Genomic DNA, 19,825 nt, shown 5'->3' with positions numbered 1-19,825 from the left:
ATCCGTCGCTAGATCTGGATTTACGAACGGATCCACAAGGATCCACTCAGAATCTTTTGTCTAGCTTTATCTAGAAATTTCGAGTTTCTTTACTCTAACAGGTCACATTTTTATTTCATTTCACAAACTATTCCAACAGATAAAACGTATTGCATAAAACAAGTGACATAATACTGTCATTAAATTTTATAATGAGAGTATTCTCTCCGAATGACTCAATTTATACTTTCTCGGAAGAATGCACTAGGAAGCAAAATTCAGTAAAATGGCTTTTCTACTTGAATAATTATTATTCAATAATCTGAGAACGATGTCTCTGCTGCTCGTTATGCTTGCTTTAAAATTGAGATTTTGGGTGTTCAAGTGATGACTAAATAAACTAAAAATAGAATGATACCACGTTGAGTTATCTATTGAAATCAAATTTCGGGAAATGTCAATGGCATTTTTCTTATATATATTAATGGCAATGTCTTGATCTTTTGTTCATGCAAATTAAGCAAAACTACCTCTACCATCCTTGCACTCATAACCATCTCCTTATTTTGAAGATGTAATCAAACATGGGAATACCAAGAAGAAATCATTTAATGTTGTGAAACAACTAAAGATGTGGATATTCATTTTGTATTTTCAAGAAAGTTGATTCATAATCATCCACCAGATTCATTGGTACATTGAATGAAGGAGATGCATTGGATGAATCCATCAGTTCATTTATGGAGCTATTTAATTGATGTATTTGAAGTACTAAATTCATAAATGAGTGTTTAATAAGGTTCATGTACTTTTAATCTTGTATTACCTATATATATATAGAGGTGTCCTGATCTCTCTTTGTAACAGATGAACACCTTTCATTAGTTGAAATAACAAGAATAGTTTTCTATTCTCTCTCTACTTCTTATTCTATCATTTCAATCTCTATTTTAGTAGTTTATTTTATTAGTTTCACAACATTTAAGTATTTGAGGTTGATAACTCATTTATTGCCCTTGCTTCTTGCCATTAATCAAATTGTATTCTCTTGAGGTGATAATTGTGTCTATTGGTAGGCATTAGTTTAGCTTTACTTTAAGGAGGCGATGCTTACAAATTGACCTTTTGTAGGGTACATTATTGATCCTCTTATAAAATTATAAAAAAAAAAAGAGAAAAAAGTAGTGAAGCAACTTTGGCTCCAAATAGACATCATCTATACACAAAGCACAAGCCTCATACTGAAAAATGGATTGTCACTTAATGTGTTACTATTAATTTTACATTACCACATTAGTGGCAGAGCCGAGATGTTTCTCCATTAAAGGCATAAAACAAAATGAATTTTTTCTATTTTTTACCAATAAAACAAGACAATAACATCCACATACCAAGCAATAGCAAGTACATATTTATGTACTTATTAAATAACATGAGATGATATAGAACTTTCACTAATATATTACACGTCCTCAAAGTTCGAATCATTACTTCCTCAAAAAAAAAAAAAAAAAAAAAAAAAATCGAAACATTACATAGTGGGAAACTCGATGGTGGACTAAACTCCTAATAAGTACACACAAAGTTTATATACAGAGTTATCCACATGTGTATATGTAGTCATGGTAAAAGGATATTTTATACTTGTTTCTTTAAAAAGAGTTGCTACCAAAATCACTTATGGGTACATTCATATTATATTTACAAATCTTTGGGCTAAAAACAATTTTTTTTAAAAAAAATTCTACATAAATTATACATTCCTTTTATCACTAAAGGCACATATGTAGATTACTAAGATGGATATAATTTTTTTGTGGAATTTCTTCAAGTAAACTTGAAGCTTTTAATTGGCTAGTAGGAACACGTGTCGTCGCGACTATTATCTAAATCCACCTTTGCACCACATGATTAACAAGAAACTACCACAACCTATTACACTCAAACACCAACATTACTTATCCCTATAATGAAGGATTAATTTGTTCAAATGTCTCGCACAAAGTTACATTAAGAAGTTTTATAACTACACAAAACGTTTTTGAAATAGTTTGATTATCACCCATCACTTTGCTCCTTTTACTTAAGCACGCAGATTGGCTATGCCAGTATAATTAATCTCCATAATGGAGGAAATTTCATTCCTCATTATTAAAACCTTATTGAACCGTAATAAAAAAAAAAAGGCTTCATAAAATAGCAAAAAACAAAAACAAGAACGTTGAACAAGTCATTTCTAGGAAATAATCGCACACAATAAATAGTTTGAATTACAATAAAGACTAGGATTGATTCAATTTTACTTCTCTTACAAAATTAACATCTGCTGCCCCTCTTCAATGATACCCTTTGGAAACTATTACATGAACCAAAAGAATAAAGAATACTAAATACTAAATAACAAAAAAAAAATAAAAAATCAAACACACCCCAGTTGGCAACCATGATAGTTAAAGACCAAAACTATCTTTTTTACCTCAATTATTTCTTGATCTACCTATTCCTCGAGTTATTTTTTAATCTGTCTAAGTTATCTTGTAAACCAAAGAATTTATGCGACGTGATATGTCAATAATACAACCCAAGGAAACCAGAAGTCTTACATATCCATTCAATCAAGTCAACACAATCATTGGAGCCATTCTTCCCCTGAATAACTCCATCCCACAAAAAGCCAAATGTTCTATAGCTTAGAGCAGAATGATATCCCTTTTTTTAACAAAACATCGATTGGTTCTTCGTAAGCCATGACGCTTGCAATCTCAGCAGTCTTATTCTTTTGTTTGGACCCTTTTTGTACCATCCCTTTTCAGTTGTTATAAATAAGGGACCTCCTATATTTACACGGCATAGGAGTAGTTACTTTAGATGCCCACTTCATCAGTCACTGTCTTTTTTTTGTATTTGTGGCTATAGTTCTAAATGTCTACTACTTGTGACCACTGGCCAGTTGTACTTGTAGTAGTAGTGCTTTAGTCTTCAACATTTCATGCAAAAACTTTTACGTGCAAAGAAACAAAGGGTAGCATTCTGGTCTAACTTTCAGTTTCTTGAAGTACTTGTAACTGCTGAACCAACCTTTGTCTATGAAGTGGCATTGATTGATGTTCATTTTGTTCTATATAGGGGAAATGGATTCATGGGGAATGGGGCTATATAACAATTGAACTCGCTTTAAGATGAGTAACAAAAGCCTGACATTTCTTTCTAACCTGCTAAATTTGGATTCTGTTAAAGACGTAGTGACATAGGGACTTCTTAGGTTGGTGATTAGTAAGAAAAGGAAAGGTTTCTTGAATAATTAGTTGTCTCATTTGGTTTGTTGTGGTTATAACAAGCACTGAGTTTAATTGGCTTTCAATTGAAGCTATCTTGTTTGTGTTACAGGAATGCATTGATTAGGGAATCAAGCAGTTTCAGAAAACAGACAAGTTTGTAGTGAAATCCTAGTAATTTCTGCTGGAAATAGTGATCCAATCAGAGAATCCAAAAATGGGTTTCAAGCCATGGATTTGGTATTGCAGGCCAGTGGAGAATGGAGTTTGGGCAAATCAAACAGAGAGTGCTTTTGGATCATACACGCCCTGTGCCTTAGATTCTGTAGTGGGGTGTGTGTCCCATTTGGTTCTTCTGGGATTGTGTTTATATAGAATATGGTTGACTAAGATGGATTACAGGATCCAGAGATATCGATTGAGGTCAAATTTGTACAATTATTTTTTGGCATTGCTTGCTGGGTTTTGCGCTGCTGAGCCCATGTTCAGACTGATTTTGGGCATTTCACTTTTCAATCTGGATGAACAGAGTGGTCTGGCTCCATTTGAGGTGCGTATTTCCACATTCGAGGTTTTGAACTTCCTCTATTTTAACTGTTTGATACTCGTCCTTCTACTCTGTCCAGCTATTTGTGACAAATATGTGATATTACTGGAGTAGTTGCATACCAAGTCTGATTCATTAAGCGTTTGCAAGTGTTTTAGCTTGGAATTGTTTCAAGTATTTGATTAATCGTTAAAGTCATATACCTATTTCAGTTTTCAAGTTAGCAGGATTACCTTGTAAACAAGGATATGATTTTGAGATCAGTACTTTTGTTGTTATTAAGCCACTCCAGAGTTTATTACTCGACTAGAAAATCAGTTTGATATGCTGCCCAATGGACATGGTTCTTTACATGCAACTATCATTTTCACTTCTGTTTGATGCTCAAGAGGTTGAAGTTCCTTACAAAACAAAGACATGTAACTCTCTCTCAGAACTATGAGTAAAGAAACTTTTGTTTCTTTGTTTCTTGTCGACTTTGGCTAACTATCGATATACTGATATGGAAAAGAACTTGAAATCTCTTGCAGAAGAAATTATAAGTTTTGGGCTTGAGAAGATATCTAGTGTGTACGTTTGGTGGTGAAGAAGTGCTGATTTGAAGCCTTAATTAGTGGACCATATTTTCCTAAACTTACAGTGCTTCACTAGGTGTTTACAACTTTTAAGCACTTGTTTTCTGTGCAGATGCTATCATTGGGTATTGAGGCACTTGCTTGGTTCTCATTAGTGTTTATGCTGGGCTTGGAGACAAAAATTTACATTAGAGAGTTCCGGTGGTATGTCCGATTTGGACTAGTTTATGTTTTGGTAGCAGATGCTGTAATGTTCAATTTGATATTTTCACTGAGGGATTTTTATACAAGGTAAGTTGTTTATTGTCCACGATATTCCTATTCTTTATCTAAATTCTATATTTAGTGCAATCACAAGGTCTGGTCCAGTTTTCTATTCTAAATTCATACTGATAGCTCAATCTACTAGCAGTTTGGATAAATTGAAGAATTAGGTTTCTGGTCTCCACATTATTAGAATTTGTATTTAAGTGCTAGAAGCTCTTCGACTTTAAAGATGAATGTTTATAGTTCATGCCATAAAAACAAGAAGTGCTGCAGGAAGTATATATAAAGTAAAAACGTCAGTAGGAAAGTTACTGGGTTTCACGCTTGGATCATCAGGGTGGGTGCCAGAAATCTATCTTATCAACATATGTAATCTCCAATGCTGTATGTTACAGATAGATAGAATGACTCCCTCTATGAGAAGAACCAGAGATGTGTCTTAATATTGAGAAGTTTTTAGAGCATACATAGAGATAATGAAAATGGAGAACAAGACATTGTTCAAAGGACTAGAACTGTTGTAGGTCAGTGGCAGATATTTCAAAATGGTGAATGTAACTTCACTAAAGAGTTGCAAATAGGTAGCAAAAGATGATAAAGTATACAAGTCAGTGGAACACATAAATTTGATTGCTAGGTAATGCCTAAAATCTTTAACAAAATAATTGGATGAATCTTTCTGACATAATTTTACCATTTTTGTAAGCCATAAGATGTCTCTACTGGATGATGTTTGGCAGCAGATTTTTACCAGTTCTGTAATTTCGCAGGTCGATACTGTATCTATATTGCTCTACACTTGTGTTCCAGGTACATTAGTTTTCTTTTCTGATTTGGCAAATGAGAGTTCATTGTTTTGGCCACCAATACACAACTATAATCTGCAATTAAACACATTTATCCATTAAGATTTGGGGCAATGTAGGAAGTCTATAGTGCAACCATGCTCCATTTTCAAAAATTCTGGAAGGCATCTAATGTAGACTTGCTTTCTGTATGGAGTTACCAACTGTGTTTGCTTGGTTACTTTTAAAATTTTATTGAAAGATAATTAAGTGATAAAGGCTGCAAAACTTCTTCCATTATTGCTGTTATTCTTGGTTTCTGGACTCATGTTTCACATGCACATAGATGTAGATGAGCATTGCTAGATCTACAAGTCATCTCTCTTGTGGTGGTCAACTAATTCCTCTGTGTATAACTTTTGAGGTTCAACACATGAAGCTTTCAATTGCCAAATGCTTAATGTAAACTATCAAATCCAAAGCCAGCACATTTACACCAAGCAGTACGGGAGAACTTAATAGTACAACCAACAAATGCCAAGCTAGATGTCTGTGTCTAATATTAGAGCATGACTGTCAAGAAATATTGAGATTTGAACTTTCTGCCACAGAGTTCATCCAAAGTATAATGTGCTGCCTTAAATATTCTGCTGTAGGTTTTGTTAGGAGGGCTGCTTCTTGTTTATGTCCCTCATATGGAATCCTACCCTGGCTACATCCCATTGTCTGGTGAATCTGCTGATGAAAATAAACATGAAACTTTTCTTGGAGGAGACATTTGTCCAGAGAGACATGCCAAATGGCTAGACAGTAAGTAGCTTTATGTTAAAGTCCATCATGTCAGGTATTTAAATTCCTAAGAATGTGAAAAACAGGGGAGGATCTTAGTTAGTATGGACATGAATCTGTATTAGCATCACATCAGTGCTCTTTATGCTTCCTTAATGAACTCTGATCATGGTTCTAATCAGAATTTACATCCTCTACATGGTTAAATTATTGATTCTGCTTAATTGACAATCAACCCATTTCTACTTTCCAGACCAAAACATCAATTTAAGTGGTATACAAGATATAGCAACGCGGGCAGTTTAATATAAGAGATCAATAAATGTGATAAATAGATTACTCTCATCTCTAGTGGCTTGCAGTCTTAGATGAGGTGGTGATGGTAGCCAAAGATTAAGTTCATGTCTTGATAGCGTCTGTTATGCTTTTATGTTTACCCACAACACTAATTATAATTGAGTACTATCTTGTGATAGGCATATATTTTGGATGGATGACCCCCCTCATGCAGCAAGGTTACAAAAGACCAATAACTGATAAGGATGTTTGGAAGCTGGATTCCTGGGATCAGACTGAGACACTGATTAAAAAGTTAGTTTGCAGTTTTCTCCTGCCACTACTATTAAACAGTTGCAGAACTAAATTTCATTTCTGTTATGACTTAGGTTCCACAAATGTTGGGCTGAAGAATCTCAAAGACCAAAACCATTGCTTCTACGGGCATTGAATTGTAGCCTTGGAGGCAGGTAGCTATTTGGTTGTTACGTTTATGAAAGACTTGTTTTATCCGGCTACAATAGCAAAGGATCCTATTCTTTTTTCTTTTCTTTTTGGGAGGGTGGGTTGGGGCTTGGGGGAGGAAGGGGGGGGGGGGACAAAGTACTTGTCTTGGTTTATGTTGTTGATATATCTTTAGCTGCATCTTCAACAGATGGTGTTCCACCTTTTCACCCCACTATGTAATTGTTTTTGTTTTTGCAGGTTTTGGTATGGTGGCTTCTTCAGGGTTAGACCATTAATTTTGCTTATAAATGTTACTCATTCTGTAGTTCATAAATGTATTTAGTTTCTGATACCATGATACAAGATAGAGCCATCTAGGCAGGTGCTTGCATGACTAGATTTTATGCTTTTTGGGAACTAATTATGCTTCACTTCTTTCAAGAAAATTTTGTTGCAAGAGGAGAGAATTTAAATCAAAGTTTCAGAAATGACACATCATTTGATGGTTTGTCTTGACTAACTTTTAGTTTTCAGTCAGTAACAGATTATAAGAGCCATGTACTGTCTCATCTTAAATAATCACATAAGCTACTCTGTAAAGTCATTTTCGCCATAAGTTCATGTTAGCTGAGAACTTGTTTTTTATTCAATCAATTCAATTGTCATTATCATTTAATATTTGTTCATATATACTGAAAAAAATGTATATGTGGACCAGTATTTATCAGGCCTAATGTAGAATAAAGACTCAATTCAAGTTGATTAGTGCGAGGAGCATCACCAGAGTATTTGTTCTTTGTATATTCATTTTAGACATTTCAAATTTTACAATGCATCTAGGGCGAGAGACAATTTAGAATTGGACAAATTGAAGTTGAAAGTATCTTATTCATGTGAATTTTTAAGTTAAAGAATCTTTCTGTCAAAGCATCAGAATTATTGGAGTCCAGCTTCAGAATGAGCATCTCTTTGCAATCCAATATGTCTTTTTTTCAGATTATTTTCTCTTAAGTTCATTTGAATGAGCTAGTATTACTTCCAACTGTAGTTAATATCATCCAAACGAGATAGTACTGCCTCCAACTCTAGCTCCTTTTGAAGTTAACAGGAGATCATATTTGCTCATGAAAGCATAATTCTGCATGTACACATACAGTGAAACATATAGAGCTATTGTTTCTGAATAATTTGACAGTTTCTTAAACTCAATTTTGGCGGTCTTGCAGATTGGAAATGATATTTCCCAGTTCATAGGGCCCATGATACTAAATCATCTCTTAACGGTAATTTTGTTTTTTCTTTATATCCATAACCATGTTGAATGATGCAGATTGTTTCTTTTTCTTTTTATTACTGTATGTGAAGCGAAAAATGTTGTGATGCACGATACTTACATCCTACAAATCCAGTGTTCTAATAAGTGAATATTTTCCTGATCTAAGCTGAAATGAAGATGGCATTGGGATAATATTAACAGTCAAGTCAATTTTCAGATATGACAAATATTCATGTTCAAGAAATACTTGTACATCCTATCAGGAAAAGTGACTTGGTTATGGATTCTGCCTCTATGCTGTGCAAAAGTTATCTTTCTTTGTCATTCTGACTATTGTTGACCAGTGATTGTCTAAAGACTGCATAACGTGAAAATTCAGTTGATATCATCTTATGTTAGTCTTTCTAAACCCATGAGGTTAATAATAAAGTTCTGGCTTCATAATTTTTTTTTTTTAACTTAATCCTAGCGTACACAATGTAACCCAATATCTTCATCCACCTTTTAATCTTTTGAACAACTTTACCTTGTATGCTTTCTGTTTTGGACCATAATTTTTTTTAAATTTAAAACATGGGCTCTAAATGTAGTCAAAAGCTTCAACAAAATACAATTGTAGAAATTAGGTTTTGGAAAATAGTAAGAAAATAACATAAAAGAAATGGTCAAATTAAGAAATGAAAGTCCAATTCACTTAGATGTTGAAGCTCTGGAGTTCTCAAGCTTAGTGCTATAGGTGAGCCAGTACAAGCTTTAAGCCGTATAAATGTGACAGGAAGTGATTTTTCTTGGGGATCTGGAGAATTGTCTTAATATTGTCTAATGCTTCTTTTTTTTTTTTCACTTTGACTGCAAAATAATTTACTGTTTCATGAGTACGTTTTCCATTTGCAGTAGTCAGTTCTCTTCATTAATTTGATACATTTTGCAGTCATTTGAACGAGGAGATCCAGCTTGGGTTGGTTATGCCTATGCCTTTTCAATTTTTATTGGAGTGGTACGATTCATACTTAGTATACTAAACATTTCTTCTTTAAGTAGAGGACTGAATGAGATTTTACCTGCTTTGATGAAGACTACTTCTTAGAAAGAAGAGAGTTACACTTGCACAGTATGGTGGCTGTACTAGTTTTTTTATGCAAGGCAGCAAACATCTCTAAATGTCTTTTGAAAAATAGTGGGTTTGACATTCATCCTAAATTTTAAGGGAGTTATCTGTGGAATGGACGTGTCTACAATGCTAATATCTCCTATTCATTTTCTTCTGTTATTAGGGTTTGGGTATCTGTTTATCTTTACAACATATTTTGTGCTTACTCTATTTATCTTAATGCAGTCAATCATATGTTTTTGGCTGTGTGTTTATGCTAGGGATTAAGTAACTGTAATTTGAAGATGCAAAATAGAATCAAAATCTCAATACATGTAGAGAGACTAAAATTGGGTAGTCTTGTCGAATTCAAGACCAGTAACCTTTCACCTCATTGCATGACTGTAATCAATTTGCTCTACTGGGGATTAAATAAGTGTAACGTGAACATGCAAATTATAATCAAATCTCAATACAGGGAGAGACTATAATTGGATGTTCTTGTAGAATTCAAGTAAGCCATGGAACCATTCATGTAGGTGATGTGACTACAATTGGTTGTTTTCTAGTGGGGGCTTAAGTGCAGTTTAAAGATATGAATTGGAGTCAAATCTCAATACATGGAGACACTACACTACAATTGGGGAGTCTTGTCATATTCAAGTATGCCAAGTAACCCTTTTTGTAGGTGGTGTGACTACAATAAACATCGTCTCACTGGGATTAAGTAAGTGTAATTTGAAGATGCAAATTGGGATCATATCTGAATACATGGAAAGACTAGAGTTGGATAGTCTTATCTAATTCATGTAAGCCAAGTAATCTGTCGTTTAGATATTGTGAATACATTCAATTGTTTTAATTCAAGCTCATACATTTATTAACTATACATGGCATGTAGGTGTTTAGATATATTGACGTTCATTCTGACCTCTTTCTCTTTCTTTCTCCTTTTCTAAGTAAAAACGTGCATATGTTTGTGCAAATCTCATCTCTTTCTTTCTTCACGTTGGAGGTAAATGCCTTAATCAATTGATAAAAGTTTTGTACTTCTATTGATTGTTTTGTTCATCATCTTTGAAATATAGAAACTTGCGCCCGGTGATGAGACACAGTTATTGTATTTAGTCAATTTGACTCTATCTGCTCGTCCTTTTAATAACATAATTTCAATTTAAATTTCTTTCAACAATCATTCTGTATTTGCATTTTCCTTTTCTTCTAGATACAGTATGAATCCAAGCTGCTCATTTTATATTTTTAGGTCCATAATAAACTAACTCTTTGCTATTTCTTCAGTCATTTGGAGTTCTTTGTGAAGCTCAGTACTATCAGAACGTCATGCGTGTTGGTTTCAGGCTAAGATCAACTTTGGTAATTGTCCTTCCTTCTCTAAATTGCGAACACCAAATATTCCCTTTTCTGTATATTGCTTTGCTCATTTTTCTTGTAACTAGTAATAGATCACGTGCTTTGCACGTGATTGTAATATCTTAAAATGTAGTATTTTTCAGATACTAAATTTTTTTTATGAAATTTTGATTGTCAACATCATAATATAGTATTTTTATGTTATTTATTTTTTAAGCTAGTTACTTTTAAAAATTTTATTAAATGAAAAGAGACACAAAACATTCTAATTTAGTTGACATATCCCTTAGAATTGAATTTGAAATCATGAATGAAACACTTTTTGATTTATAGCTTGAACTCTAATATATCAAATATTGATAATATCATGTGTTATCAAAATTATTGTATATTCATGACTCTATTGCTTATAAATCACAATCATCACAATTTTTTATAAACGAAGAATATAATTAAGATAGAAAAATAAACATACATGTAATTTGAATTCTTTGTATTATGTTAACTCTATTTTTGTCAATAATGGAGTATAAATGATCCACCACGTAAAGTTTTTCTGGCTTATACATTCTAACAATTGAAATTTTATAGATAGAGATAGTTGGAGTTTTTCTATTTTCCTTTTCTTTTATTCATGTTTTCTGCACAATCCAATGCGAAGCAAGAGCAACAAGTCTACTTTTTTCATACGAGGACAATATTTTTGATTTTAATATTGGTTTTTTTGATGATCATGAAATTGGAATGAGAATTGTGGCTAATTAATAATTTTAATATGAATTTTTTTTATATGGCAGTGTTTTAGTTTTTAATTGCCAACTTTTAATCCATAACCGCTATCATTATTATCAATTATTGGAATGCATTAAATCTGTCTAATTACAATTGTCACCATAAATGGAATTTACTTAATTTTAAAGCTTTTCATTTGATAATCGCTTCCATTATTCACTAATATTGCAATACAATAAATATATGTAATCATTAGAAAAATAAGGGTATTTTGGATATCACCAAAAACAATTTGGATATCATTTTCATTTTATCATTCTTCATTTTATATCTACTCTTATTATAATCCTTATTTTATCATTGGAGATGGTTTCTGACTTGATGGATGAATTCGGTTTGCTCAAACCAAAACAAATGAAGCATTACTATATTATTGTTAATAACAATGTTTGTCTTCCCCTAGATATCAGTGATTTGGATGTTGTCTTTGGTATTATTTGAATTGTATTCTAGCTTTTTAATTCATTTGCTATTTACTTTATGTCATTTTATAAATAGTTTTCAATTTTATTTCAGTTTTTCTTGTTTTGATCAGTTGCTATTAATGATAATAGTAATTTGTATGGTGCTATTTTAGATTTCTTTTTTCTATCTTAATACTGCTATTTCAGTTATAAACGTGTCATCATTTTTTGTATATTGAAATTTTTATTGGGTGCAACATGAAAAATTCTTCATATAAAAGTGCATAATTGTAAAATTTACTTGTGATATTTGTGTGAAGATATACAGATGAATAAGGGTTTTCTTGTCATTGTATGTTTCTCCATTTCTAGAGAGTATCTATTTTTTGAAATTGATTTTTTTAATAATCTCAACTAATGACTAATGAGAAATTTTTCATGCTTCAATTAAGAAATTTTGATACGTATAATAATAGAAAATGGAGTCCAAGGGTAGGTAAATAGTTTTTAATGAGGAATTTTTAATTATAATTACCAATACCACTAAAATGTAATCAATTGGAGTGTTTTATTTCTTTTAATTAGTGTCACATTAAAATGCAATAATTAAAAGACATGAGGGTAATTTAGGAATAACAAAAACTAAGATAAAAAAGTGCTTATACTTGCACTACCCAATACCAACATTCATACTTTTTATATAGTAATAGTAATGATAATGATATATTAAAATTTCATTGGGTACAACATGAAAAATTCTTCGTATTGGTAAAAGTGCATAATTGTAAAATTTACTTGTGATATTTGTGTGAAGATATACAGATGAATAAGGGTTTTTTTGTCATTGTATGTTTCTCCATTTCTAGAGAGTATCTATTTTTTGAAATTGATTTTTTTAATAATCTCAACTAATGACTAATGAGAAATTTTTCATGCTTCAATTAAGAAATTTTGATACGTATAATAATAGGAGATGGAGTCCAAGGGTAGGTAAATAGTTTTTAATGAAGAATTTTTAATTATAATTACCAATACCATTAAAATGTAATCAATTGGAGTGCTTTATTTCTTTTAATTAGTGTCACATCAAAATGCAATAATTCTAATTAAAAGACATAAGGGTAATTTAGGAATAACAAAAACTAAGATAAAAAAGTGCTTACACTTGCACTACCCAATACCAACATTCATACTTTTTATATAGTAATGATAATGATAATGATAATGATAATGATATATTGAAATTTCATTGGGTGCAACATGAAAAATTCTTCATATTGGTAAAAATGAATAATTGTAAAATTTATTGTGATATTTGTGTGAAGATATACAGATAAATAAGGGTTTTCATGTCATTGTATATTTCTCCATTTCTAGAGAGTATCTATTTTTTGAAATTGATTTTTTTAATAATCTCAACTAATATCTAATGAGAAATTTTTCATGCTTCAATTAAGAAATTTTGATACGTATAATAATATAGGAGATGGAGTCCAAGGGTAGGTAAATAGTTTTTAATGAAGAATTTTTAATTATAATTACCAATACCATTAAAATGTAATCAATTGGAGTGTTTTATTTCTTTTAATTAGTGTCACATTAAAATACAATAATTCTAATTAAAAGACATAAGGGTAATTTAGGAATAACAAAAACTAAGATAAAAAAGTGCTTACACTTGCACTACCCAATACCAACATTCATACTTTTATATAGCAGTGATAGTGATAGTGATAATGATAATGATAATGATTACATGTTTTGTGCTTTGGATGTTGTGAAAATACATTTGTATGTGGATCTATCCAATCACAGGCTGAATAACTAAATATGGCAGGAATGGTTGGACTCCAAAACTAGCTGCAACCCCAGCCACCGGTTTCAAGAAAAGGAAAGACTGCATGAATTAGCAAGCTAGAATCACTAGCCTACTAGATAAAATGTATATCATAGTGTAATTGGCCTTCTAAGATGCACAATCATGACTTTGTGATATGTCCAGTGGATATTTAAGAAATTGTTGAAATGGATTACAAGGCTTAAAATGTGCAATAGTTATAGCAAGTTGGGCATAATATTGGGTGGCCAATAATGTGCTGGGCTGATAAGCCACCTAGGTCATTAACAATTGATGTCAAAAGGCATGAGCATATTGTGAGAATGTCAGAGGGATTTCGTGGAGAGATGGTGACTGGAATCTTTCATATTACCTGATTGGGATGAATTCGGATACTAACAGGACTGGGCTGGCTACTTCTGATAAGATGTCAAGCTAGTGTGAGACTCAGTAAGTTATCAGGCTGGTATTCCAGAGAAATTGATCCTTTAACAAGTAATGACTTTGAAGCTTGATTAGTGTAGCTCAGTAGAAACACTTCTGAGTCTTTATTTCATCAGTGTCGAGTTCCACTTCTATTCTAATTTAGTTTTCATCTACCAATGTTTTAACTACAAGTACTTCACTTATTAATTGCCCCACCGTACATCTGCAAAAAAATTCTTTTAAACTTCAACACATTAATAGGAAAATACACAAACTAGTCCAACCTGATGTTCATTGAATCTTTAGCTTTTCTGGGGTGTTTAGGTATTATATGGTTGTTATTTCTATTAACGTTGACATGGAAGTATTGAGAATATAGGATCATATTCCCTAATCTTTTATCCAATTTTCCCAAATGGTTTTTGTGGCAAATAAATTGTCTGAAAGCATAGTGACTTACAATTGGAACAGTTTTTTTTTTTCCACCGAAAAAGAAATTGGAAGACATGTACTCAGTTCTCTTCCTCTTCATGTCTAGGTTAATGACATGAATGTCAAGCTGAAAGAAATAATCTTGTGATTTGTGTAAGTTAATCAAGAAACAAGTTTCATTATTGTATGCAAATTCCTTAACATCCTTGTCAAACAAAGTATCAGTTTTTGTTCCATCCTCGACCATAGGTTCAAATTCTTCCCTTTTAGCTTAGCAGTTCATGTTAGTCTTTCCATGATGTTCTTTCTTTTCTTGGTCTTTGATGCAAGGGCAGTTCCATTCCCATCTTTATTTTGCTGTTTTTACATACATAGTGATAGAAAGAGAATCTAACATTCTGCCTCGTATCAAACAAGGCCACAAGCTGAGTTCACATATGATATCAGTTTCCACTGCCATTATCTTAGTTATTAGTTCTTTCGACTATTCTTATTTAGTCACGTTTTCTGATGCTGAAGCATTTTTTGTCTGAGTTGGAATATATACTGTTGGCATTTGTAGGTAGCTGCTATTTTTCGGAAAACTTTGAGGCTAACACATGAGAGTCGCAAGAGCTTCCCATCCGGAAGAATAACAAATATGATAACAACCGATGCTAATGGACTTCAGGTACTGACCTGTGGATTTTTTGTTTTTAATTATAACCGTATTTAAAGAACAAGAAGCTTGGTGCCAGAATCAGGTCTTCTTTTAGTTGGTTTTTTTGTTCACTCTTTATGATAGAGCTGTTATACTAAGTTCTGCACCCAAACAACTGAGTTAAATTCCAGTAGGTTTTTGACTATTTGATCAACCTCTGTATCCACTGAATAATAAATTAAGGAGAAATTTTTGCCATGACATTGATCCATGTTTCCCAAACTATCATTAACATCTACCTAGAATACATATCAACGTTTTCATATTACCTTCCATTGGTTTCAGAAATTTTCTGGAATGGTCCTCCAGACTAGCAGTAATATCTTTTTCAATAGTGTTCGATACTCTATTTAGCTAATGATTGCAGCAATGGGCTAAAACATCAAAGTCTATATTAAGCAGGACTATGGAATGATTAAAAAAAAAAGAATAGATCTAAGTTGAATCTAACACCATTTCTGGTTGATTAGCGCCCAAAAGAGCAGCGAGAGTTTTACATATTTTCTTAGTGGCCGGAATAATTATTAAAACCAGTATACATATGAAGAAAATGCTTTAGAATTACACCATTGGATATGCAAAGTTGGAAAACATCAAATCTTTGTTGATGTTAGAGTTGTATGATTGGGCTTAATGGGTAAAACCATTATCACTGGCTTAGAAACATATACCTTCTATTGTGAATCTTGTAGCAAGGAAATCTAATCAGAATATCAGTCTCAAAACATCACTGGAACCAACATTATTGATTTGGTGAAGATGGGTTAAGCTAATCTTGAATGAGATAAATTACCAATAATTAAGGATTTTTATGGAATCATGCCTTTTCAGCATAGTCTCAATTTTCCATCATGTTTATACTTGTGTTTGTTTACTTTCTGTGCAAGAATTCTCATATTTGTTATATCTGTGATGTTACCAACTGATTTATGATTGATTTTTAGCAAATATGCCAACAACTTCATGGCTTATGGTCAGCTCCATTTCGAATTACGATAGCCATGGTTCTTCTATACCAGCAATTAGGGGTGGCGTCACTTCTTGGTTCTCTTATGTTGGTTCTAATGTTTCCCATTCAGGTAAAAAGATTTTTGAGCCACAATTTACTTCTTCCAATAACTTTTGTGCATCAATGTATCTCTTGGGATCAGTGGACTATGGAGTACATTCCAAACCAAGTATTTCAGTGGGTTAATTTGCAACTGCTCCTTCTTGAATTTAGAATAAGATTTCTAGTATGCACTATGTAAATGGAATTTAGGTCGCATTGTCCCTGCAACTGGTTTACCGCTTTCATTTTGATTAGTGCATGCTTTCTGAACTTTTAGTAAGCAACGCATAATCAAGAATTATAACCCAAGCTATAATGATGTTTAGGAATATAAATCTAATGCAAAATGATCTCTTCAAAGTTGTACTATACATGTTAACAAACACAGTCTGTAATTTATACACTTGAAGTAAACATTCAGGAACCTGGAAGGGTATCACATGTTTGGGCAAGAGTATGTGTAAATTTGGTTTGGTTAAAAGAAGATAATACTCGAAGCTTTTCTTGTCTTGAGAAAGTATCAGGAAAAATTCGAATTGCAAAATACAGAAAACATGTTTTTTTTTTTAAGAATATTGAGTTTTCTTACATCCGAGCACAGTCATTACCACCCATTATGTCAATATGTTTGGTTAGCTTTACATACTTCTACCCTGAAGGTGTTCAACATTTTGGGCCAGTGAGCTCTCTTCACCATTTTATTTTTCCTCTTTTTAAACTCATGCACGTGTTGCCATCCTGCACAATGTTAGATATGTTGGCTTTTATTCATGTACTGTGCATTATCTCTTGTTTCCTGTAGGATATAAATCATTCTACCTCGTAAAAAGCTTGATGTTCTAATCTGGCATTTGATACAGACTTTTATTATAAGCAAGATGCGAAAACTATCCAAAGAAGGACTTCAGCGTACTGACAAAAGAGTTGGTCTAACCAATGAAATTTTAATGGCCATGGATGCGATTAAGTAAGGCGCAAAATGGATAAGGTTGTTTATAATTTTAATTAGTTCTGTTAAACAATTTTGACCATGTTGTGGTTATTTATATCAGATGCTATGCATGGGAGAAGAGTTTTCAGTCTAAGATCCTGAGCATGAGGAATGATGAACTGTCATGGTTCAAGAAAGCACAGTTGCTAGCAGCGGTAATTCATAATCTATACTCTATATAAAAGTGTGTTAAATGATTTACATTTGGGTGTTTCTTACTCTTTTGAACTACATATATTACCCTTAACTTAAACACCGGTTTAAAGGCAACGTATTGATACACTAATCTATTAGTATGATCAGATATATAAAAGTCTAGCTGAATCAGGAAATCTCAGTTAGCCTATTGAAGCATTGACACTGAAAAACTTTGGTCTGTTTCTGACTATTATAATATTGTTCAGTTGTTAGTTTATAAGTTGCTCTTACATATGTAGATTATGTTTTCTGATGATTGTAATTGCATCCAAGTAATTAGACCTAAAATTGTCTGATCACAGTTTCTAAATACTGACTGGGTAAGCTAAGTTTGGCTGAATAGTGCTTTTCTTTGAATTTGGACCCTTTTGATGTGTGAACTAGATCATCTTACATGCTCCAGATATTTAGTAGGAGTGGGATCTATTAGGCAGTTATTTGATTTCTTAAAGCATCATGTTTTACAATTTTTTGAGTGCTTAATTGTTGTCCACACCCTCATTATCTCTATGTTCCGTAATTTGCAGTGTAACACTTTCATATTAAACAGCATCCCGGTTCTTGTAACTGTGGTTTCGTTTGGAATGTTCACTTATCTTGGTGGAGATTTGACACCTGCCCGGGCGTTTACCTCTCTTTCTCTGTTTGCGGTTCTGCGTTTGCCCTTGAACATGCTTCCCAACTTGATAACTCAGGTATCTCTTCTTTGGCATGTTGCTAACTCATCTGTTCACATTTAATTAGCACCTTGTGCTGCAATTCATTACATTGGCTAAAATGGTATAAGCATAAATTTGCGGAGTTGGGGTTTCTTTTCTTTTTGTGTTCATAACTTATTGGAGTTACACATATCAGATTTTCATTTACAGACAGGCATGCAGGCAAGTCAATATTGGCCTAACATTTTAGTTCTTTGAAATTCAAGCATCCATATTATTATGAAAAATGTGCTTGGAGCAGTAAATTATTATGTGGAAAACATTGAGACTTGAGCATGACCAGTTATGTACAGAGAATAATTATGGAGATTTAAGTTAATGCTAAATGCTCGAATACCATCCGTGATGGTTTCTAGTCGCATGAATTTTGAAGAAAGATGCAACCAGAAACACCCAGCAAAGAACTTATGACATCATGAAGTCGAGTTTCCAGAAGGATGAAAGCTGATACTAGTTGTCAGGAATTTACTGATGGAGATATCCCAATCTGAATTACCAGACTTTGTCTTACAGTTTTACTAGGAAAATACATGCCATATACATCCTTTAACAGAATGCTTCCAGGAAAAGACAAATGAAACTTAAGTAGCTAAATTTTCAAATCTCAAGGATATGGCCATTTTTCCGAAGGTATTCCAGCCATGAGAATCAAATCATTAGAAAGCACTGAAGCTTTTGTCCATGACTGGTTTACAATCTTAGTCACCCACATGAAAAACATGTAGCTTGTGCTTGAGTGCTTGAAAGGAAATTCACAAGGTCTGTGTTCCACATATAACTATAACCAAGTGTACTGAAAATTACTGTATGCTTAAACATGGGCATATTATTCTTTGCACATTGCATAGGCAAAGAGGCGAATTATGTTCAAGATATGAAACAAATAAAAAAAATGGCTGGTCATTTTGGATAATAAACTTTCTCCTTATTAAATCTTGAATTAAGTGGACTGATATCTGAGGTTTCCTTGGTAAAAGTAAAACATGGTTTTACATTACATGTTTCCTGGAGGCCATAAAATAGCTGACAATCTGTTTCAATTTTGAATCCAATCTGCTTTTCCCCTCTTATGTTTTTCTGTGCATTATGATGCTTCCAGACACCATTTTGACATTTTTCCAAGGGATATTTCCCTTTTTCTTGCTATTTGCTCGCTTCTTTTCTCTTTGTTATAGTTTGTTGCAGCTACTTTTGCAGACTGCCATTTTGAGCCAACTTATTATACTCTGTTGAATAATCAAAGCTCCTTAAATAATATAAGGACATTATTGATTGCGTCATCTATTCAAATTTAATTTTTCTTACCCTACTTTGGAAGGTGGTAAATGTAAATGTATCACTACTACGACTGGAGGAATTGTTCCTAGCTGAAGAAAGAATCCTTTCATCAAATCCACCTAGTGAACCAGGGCTTCCAGCCATTTCAATCAAGGATGGATACTTTTCATGGGATCCTAAGGTCGTACTTTCCTCCTAATATCTCTGTGCGCTGTCCATATCTCTAATGTGTTTGATTTTTAAACTGTTAATACCCATGGAGAAATCAGATTTTGATGAAACTTTTATAGTGTTCATAATTGAAATTCTTATTTGATCCT

General features: G+C 32.8%; 1 protein-coding gene across 1 annotated transcript in view; it reads left to right on the top strand.

Annotated features, from left to right (window-relative positions):
- The first annotated feature begins 3,380 nt into the window (after positions 1-3,380).
- LOC113782879 (ABC transporter C family member 12-like) overlaps positions 3,381-19,825 on the top strand; it is a 26,604-nt gene continuing 10,159 nt past the window's right edge. The window contains exons 1-16 of the mRNA XM_027328824.1: positions 3,381-3,804; positions 4,489-4,667; positions 5,414-5,453; positions 6,085-6,238; positions 6,694-6,808; positions 6,883-6,963; positions 7,199-7,223; positions 8,167-8,223; positions 9,148-9,213; positions 10,606-10,680; positions 15,131-15,238; positions 16,213-16,347; positions 17,180-17,286; positions 17,372-17,465; positions 18,036-18,203; positions 19,546-19,686. Of these exons, the coding sequence (XP_027184625.1) occupies positions 3,472-3,804; positions 4,489-4,667; positions 5,414-5,453; positions 6,085-6,238; positions 6,694-6,808; positions 6,883-6,963; positions 7,199-7,223; positions 8,167-8,223; positions 9,148-9,213; positions 10,606-10,680; positions 15,131-15,238; positions 16,213-16,347; positions 17,180-17,286; positions 17,372-17,465; positions 18,036-18,203; positions 19,546-19,686 (1,878 nt within the window). The 5' untranslated portion in view covers positions 3,381-3,471. The remainder of the gene's footprint in view (positions 3,805-4,488; positions 4,668-5,413; positions 5,454-6,084; positions 6,239-6,693; positions 6,809-6,882; positions 6,964-7,198; positions 7,224-8,166; positions 8,224-9,147; positions 9,214-10,605; positions 10,681-15,130; positions 15,239-16,212; positions 16,348-17,179; positions 17,287-17,371; positions 17,466-18,035; positions 18,204-19,545; positions 19,687-19,825) is intronic.

Source organism: Coffea eugenioides, chromosome 9 (genome assembly GCF_003713205.1).
Source record: "Coffea eugenioides isolate CCC68of chromosome 9, Ceug_1.0, whole genome shotgun sequence".
NCBI lineage: Eukaryota > Viridiplantae > Streptophyta > Magnoliopsida > Gentianales > Rubiaceae > Coffea > Coffea eugenioides.
This window is presented reverse-complemented; position numbering and strand designations above follow the sequence as displayed.